The sequence below is a fragment of the Trichechus manatus genome, unplaced genomic scaffold, assembly GCF_000243295.1.
Source record: "Trichechus manatus latirostris isolate Lorelei unplaced genomic scaffold, TriManLat1.0 scaffold00148, whole genome shotgun sequence".
Taxonomy (NCBI): Eukaryota; Metazoa; Chordata; class Mammalia; order Sirenia; family Trichechidae; genus Trichechus; species Trichechus manatus.
The window spans coordinates 3,356,772-3,363,694 of record NW_004444084.1 but is presented as its reverse complement, the minus strand read 5'-3'; the positions used below and the strand labels follow the sequence as shown (position 1 = coordinate 3,363,694).

At 39.1% G+C, this 6,923-nt stretch overlaps 1 protein-coding gene across 2 annotated transcripts in view; it reads right to left on the bottom strand.

Annotated features, from left to right (window-relative positions):
• TRPC6 (transient receptor potential cation channel subfamily C member 6) overlaps nucleotides 1-6,923 on the bottom strand; it is a 140,230-nt gene that overhangs the window by 53,396 nt on the left and 79,911 nt on the right. For both annotated transcript variants that reach the window (XM_004385868.1, XM_023740129.1), the window contains exon 2: nucleotides 2,988-3,762. In XM_004385868.1, coding sequence (XP_004385925.1) covers nucleotides 2,988-3,762 — 775 coding nt within the window. The remainder of the gene's footprint in view (nucleotides 1-2,987; nucleotides 3,763-6,923) is intronic.

Genomic DNA, 6,923 nt, shown 5'->3' with positions numbered 1-6,923 from the left:
TGTGTGTGTGTATACGTGTGTGTGTATACGTGTGTGTGTGTGTATATATATATATATGTATAAAACAGCCCTGGTGGCGCAGTGGTTAAGACCTATGGCTGCTAACCAAAAGGTTGGCAGTTCTAATCTACTAACTACTCCTTGGAAACCCTATGGGGAAGTTCTACTCTGTTCTATAGGGTCACTATGAGTTGGAATAGACTTGATGGCAATGGGTTTGGTTTAGTTTTTAATATAAATATATATGTCTGTGTGTATGTATATATTATAATATATATACTGTATATATGCGTATAAGGAGCCCTGGTAGTGCAGTGCTTAAGGAGTCAGCTGCTAACCAAAAGGCTGGCTAGTCAAACGCACCAATGGCTCTGTGGGAGAAAAGACTTGGCAACTTGCTCTCGTAGAGATTACAGCCTAGAAAACCCTAGGAGGCAGTTCTAATCTGTCATATAGGGTTGCTATGAGTTGGAAATGACTCGACAGCATACAAACAAAATTTATTGTTTTATATATATATATATATATATATATAGTAGGCAGGAAAAGTTGATCATAAGAGACTTTACAATAAAAGCTATTTTTTGGTGCAGTGAATTGCTTAATATGGCCCTTTTAGCCATTCATGGTCTTGAGATTCCCACAAAATTATTGGGTGGGCTATGCAAAAAAGGTGTTAGTGGCCCACCAAGGGGATTGGACAGTCTGCTGATAATGCAAATAAGGTGCATGGCACCCTCGCAGGGGTTTTTCATGCAAATAAGGTATATGGAACCTTAAGAAGGGGATTGGTCAGTTTTGCCATCCCACTAGGCTTAAAATGAGCTAATCCCAGAGGCTGCAGTGGGGACCTCACTGCTATCAAGAAAGAAGAGCCAGAAGTGGAATGCATCCTTTGGACTTGCGGTCCCTGCACTGAGAACCTCCTAGACACAGGAGACAGAGAGCTGTAACAGCAGAGAAGGCACAAGACTGTGAAAAGCGGCAGTGAGTATGGCAGAGAAAAGGCAGCAGCAGAACCAGGAGACTGGAATGGGATGACACAGTGGGCTTCCTGGCCCACAAAGTGAGGCGGCTACAGTGGGCACGCTGACCCACAGAGCAAGAGAGCTGAGCGCCTTCAGGAAGGAGGCTTGCTGGTGGAGTAGGGTACCTCTGGGCACTTGTCATTGGAGCTAAAAAGCTGTAACACTTGCCTGATTTTGCAATTTTTCCTCATATTTACAGTATTATTTTCTAAATTTTATAAAATGAATACACATTATTTTAAAATAAGAAAAACAAGTTGTTTTTGAATGGTAGAAGCAGCTGATCTAGCAAGAAAGCTCACCCCAGAGCTGCTAATTTCTGTAGATCTGTCAGGTCCCACCCTGCTGTAAACTGAGGCTGGGATGCTGGGGACAGGTTTAGTATCTTGGAACCTATGGGTGGTTTAGTATCATGGTACCTATGGGTGGTGAGAGATGTGGTTTTCCTAAGCGTTTGCACATGAAGGTAATGGCAGCTTATCCTCATATGTTGCTGTTCATACCTCTGTAGACCAAACTAGTCTCAGAGAATAGAACATTTATTTTAATGCTTGATGTCTGGTGAGGAAGGAAACATAATGCCTTTTTGTTTTATGTTTGTAAAGGCTTTTAAAAAAAAGCCAGGAAGGACCCTTTTTCCTTGTGCAATACTAGGAATTTTTGAGTCAGGTTTCTTATTAGAAAAACTGTTGATTTTCAAGTTCTACGATGCACTTTTTAAACATTTTTTAAACTGATACCCTTTTATTTCCTGTGATCATAAAGCTCTAGGTATAAAAATGTTATGGAAAAAAAGTTACTGTTATTCTTGTCACTAGTACATTTGGTCAAAACTACAAAAATTGAGCACAATTGTTTAAAACAACACAAACTCTACAAGTTTTGAACAATAAAATTTAAATATGCCGCATAAAATTCTTACTGGAAATGCATTTCTTAGTGGGACTGTTTTGCAAAACACCAGGCTAGATGAATCAGACCTGATTAGAAAGAGGTGATAATTTAGTAAAAGAGAAAAGTACGTCATAAATAACAAAAATGTATGGCAGAACACAATGAGCACTGTAAGATAGGTCAAACAACCTGTGGACGGAGTTTAGAGGTGTGTGTGAGGATGACCTCAGGCTAGGAATCTGAGCTTTTATCTTTCCAAATGCAACAAAACATGCAAACGATAGCAGCATCTGATACCATACCTTGTATTAAGAGACTGCTCAAAGTTCCCTCTAAGTGCTAACTTCTTTCTTATTTACAAGTCTTTGCTTTTGCTGTTCCCATGGCTTAAAATATCACTCCCTTTATTTTCTGCCTTCTAAAATCCTACTCATTCTGCTAGACCCAGCCTAAATACCATGTTGTTTATAATTTCCCTAAAACCTCATCTTCATTAAATACGGCTGTCTCTGAACTCACAGGGTACACTGCTTGTAGCACTATTTAGTATTTGCTTCATTTTGCTTTATACTATACGCATCTGTCTCTCAAGTCAAACTGACTTCCTTAGGTTTAATTCATCTTTCTGACCTCAGCAGCATCTAATACCATGCCCTGGATACAGAAGCAGTGTTTTAATGGAGAAAGAACATAGGTTCAGAGAGCAGCACATATGGATTCTGATCCTAGCTCTGTCATTTACTAGTTGCTTGACCTTGGTCTTACTTAACCTTTCTATGCCTCCATTTCTCCATCTGAATAGGAACTAACAATATTTTCTTTTCAAAATTATAGTAAAGATTAGACATAATAAATGTAAAATGTCTGTTATATAATAGATTGTCACCAAATGATAGCTATTACAAATTTTACTACAAATAAATATAACAAAGAGCTTGTCGAGTAATCATATAAAATGACCTAGTGTCCACAGTAACTAGCACCGCTCTGAACACACCATAAAGCTTGTAAATACATCTTGACTTTAACATGTGGAGGCTGCCGTCCCTATTGTCAAGGACCTACCTTGAACTCTTTCTCAATGTTGGCCAGCACTTCCAGCTCATTGCTAAGTACTAAGGCTGTCATGACTGGATCTTCACTGGACAATGACAGGTAAGCAGGACTTGCCAAGCCTTTATAGGCATTAATCCTAGATCTTGAGTGGCTAAAGGAATCATACTTCTGTTTCTGGTTGCATTCACTGCACTTGCAGAAATAATCATGAGGTCGTTCAATCCGAGCACCCTTCCGCAGGAGGATATGCACAATTTCATATTCTTGGCAGTGTGCAGCCAGGATGATTGGAGTTACATCATGGGAGAACCGTGTCCCATCTTCATCATAAGCATAAAAATCATCCTGCTGGAGTTCAGACTGACTGGGGCTGGTGGCTAGCCTCTTGCCTTCAGCAAAAGCTGGATGACCAAGAATTGCTTCCACAATGCGAACATAACCTTTACTAATGGCTAGAAGCAAGGCATCCCCAACTCGAGACAGGTTTTCTTTCTTGAGAAGAAGTTCTGTAATTTCCAAATGCTCGTTGGCCACTGCCAACTGCAGGGCATTCTGGCCCATGTAATCCACACAGTTAACGTTGAGTGAGAGGCATTCTTCTAACATCTTCCGCACCACTGGAATGTTGCCATATTCAGCTGCATCTAAAAAGCGTTCCTCCTCAATAGATAGGCTTGTTGAGCGATCACTAAACATGTAAGCTGGCCCTCGGTTCGCTAACCTTCTCCCCTTCTCACGGAGAACTGTCTGCCGCCGGTGAGCCAGTCTGTTGTCAGTGCCCCGGCTGCAATGGAATAGAAAGATTGTGAACAAATCATATTAACAGCATTTTAGTGTGCCAAATGACCTGCCATTTGTCTAATGCAATCTTCAAGTATATTAGATGGTTGTCTCATCATCTCTAGACCAGCCCTATTACAAAATGAACATGCATTTATATGTTAATGGATTCCAAGAACTTCTCCTTTATGAAAGCCAAGCACTTTGCAGCAATAGAAAGGAAATTAGTAAAATTTCAGTATTTCAGAAATTGATTATGGTTCTCCAAAGAGCTTGAAGAGTATACTGCCATATTCACAAATACTTCTCATTCAGCAGTGATTCCTTTAGACATCCAAAGCCTATACAATACCAAACAAATCGATATTTTATTAAAAAGACAACTTTGCAAATTTAAAAAATGATGTGAAAGGCCAACAGCTGGGCAAACAGCATGATACTAATAATTTCTAAGATAGCCCTTTAGATAATGTACATATAACTTGTATTAACTAATAAGGGAATGATTTCTACAACTATTTTGTTTTGTATAGCTATTATTTTGCTTTCAATCTCATTTTTATTTTTATCAAAATAAAAACTATGCATGCACATATTTTAAGGACTCTGTATAAGAATTGTTAATAGAAAGAACAGTCCCTTGTCCCTCATTTCCTGATCCCCAAACCCACTGCAGTCGAGATGATTTCAACTCATAGTAAGCCTATAGACAGAGTAGAACTGGTCTATAGGGTTTCCAAAGAGTGGATGGTGGATTCCAACTGCTGACCTTTTGATGAGCAGCTGAGCTCTTAACCACTGCACTACCAGGGCTCTGATTGGCAATAAATTTTAACTCTTTTGGCTGGTTATTTTATCATTTAAATTCTTGATTTTTTAGGTTTTGCTTTATCTATAGATTTTCCACTATGAAAGCTGAGAATTTTGCCCACCATACCTTCACATCCCTCTCTTTCACACACACACATAGAAACACACAAACACATTTCATGATCCCTTATCATTCTAGTACAGTTATATCATAATCCTTATTAGAGGAATATTTACTGTTTACATTATGACAATGCAAATGCTAGTCATAGCTAATACAAGTAGTATACTATGGTGTATTTTCTGGTACAGCGTCCCTATATTTTGAAATCCAGTGGTTAAAAGCTTTTTTTCTATTCATTTGCTTAATGCTCCATATATGTATCATTAATTCAACCCGAACTCTCCAATTCTGTACATTTTTCAATATAGTTAATATATAATTGCTTTTTGAACTTCAGCTTCTTAAGGAATTTCTCCTATAACTTTCTAACCTGCTAATGTTGACCAGCAACTTTACACGTGGACCTCACCAAATGGAAAACACAGGAATCAAAAAGACTACATCTCTGGAAAAAGAGGATGGAGAAGCTCAATACCATCAGTCAGAACAAGGCCAGGGACCAGCTGCAGAACAGACTATCAATTGCTCATACGCAAATCCAAGTGAAGCTGAAGAAAATTAGAGCAAGTACAAAATAGCAAAAATATGACCTTGAGTATATCCCACCTAAATTTAGAGAACATATCAAGACTAGATTTGAAGCACTGAACACTAGTGACCAAAGACCAGATGAGCTGTGGAAGGACACCATACATGAAGAAAGCAAAAATTCATTAAAAAGACAGGAAAGAAAGAAAAGACCAAAATGGATGTCAGAAGAGACTCTGAAGTTTGTTCTTGAATGTCGAGTAACTAAAGCAAATGGAAGAAATGATGAAGTAAAAGAGCTGAACGGAAGGTTTCGAAGGGCGACTCTAGAAGACAAAGTAAAGTTTTATAATGACATGTGCAAAGATCTGTAGTTAGAAAACCAAAAGGGAAGAACACGCTTGGCATGTCTCAGACTGAAAGAACTGAAGAAAAAATTCAAGCCTCAAATTGCAATTCTGAAGGATTCTATGGGGAAAATATTGAACGATGCAGGAAGCATCAAAAGAAGATGAAAGGAATACAGACAGTCACTGTATCAAAAAGAATTGGTTGACGTTCAACCATTTCAGGCGGTAGCATATGATCAAGAACCTCTGGTACTAAAGGAAGAAGTCCAAGCTGTGCAGAAGGGAATGGTGAAAAACAAGGCTCCAGGAATTGATGGAATACCAATTGAGATGTTTCAACAAATGGATGCAGTGTGGAGGTGCTCACTCGTCTATGTCAAGAAATTTGGAAGACAGCTACCTGGCCAACTGACTGGAAAAGATCCATATTTGTGCCCATTTCAAAGAAGGGTGGTCCAACAGAATGCGGAAATTATTGAACAATATCATCAATATCACACGCAAGTAAAGTTTACTAAAGATCATTCAAAAACAGTTGCAGCAGTACATTGACGGTGAACTGCCAGAAGTTCAAACCAGATTCAGAAGAGGATGTGGAATGAGGGCTATCATTGCTGATGTCTGATGAATCCTAGCTGAAAGTAGAGAATACCAGAAAGATGTTTACCTGTGTTTTGTTGACTATGCAAAGGCATTTGACTGTGTATATCATAACAAATTATGGATAACACTGCGAAGAATGGGAATTCCAGAATACCTAATTGTGCCCATGAGGAATTTGTACATAGACCAAGAGGCAGTCATTAGAACAGAACAAGGGGATACGATGTGGTTTAAAGTCAGGAAAGGTGTGTGTCAAAGTTGTATCCTTTCACTACACTTATTCAATCTGTACACTGAACAAATAATCCAAGAAGCTGGACTCTATGAAGAAGAATGGGGCATCAGGATTGGAGGAAGACTCATTAACAGCATGTGATATGCAGATGATACAACATGACTTTCAGTTATGGTGCTTGTGAAGAATATTGACTATACCATGGACTGCCAGAAGAATGAACATATCTATCTTGGAAGAAGTACAGCCAGAATGCTCCCTAGAAGCAAGGATGGCGAGACTTCATCTCATGTACTTTGGAAATCTTATCAGGAGGGACCAGTCCCTGGAGAAGGACATCATGGTTGGTAAAGTAGAGGGCCAGTAAAAAAGAGGAAGACTCTCAATGAGATGGACTGATGCAGTGGCTGAAACAATGGGCTCAAACACAGCAGTGATTGTGAGGATGGTGCAGGACCGGGCAGTGTTTCATTCTGTTATACGTGGTGTCGCTGTGAGTTGCAACTGACTCAATA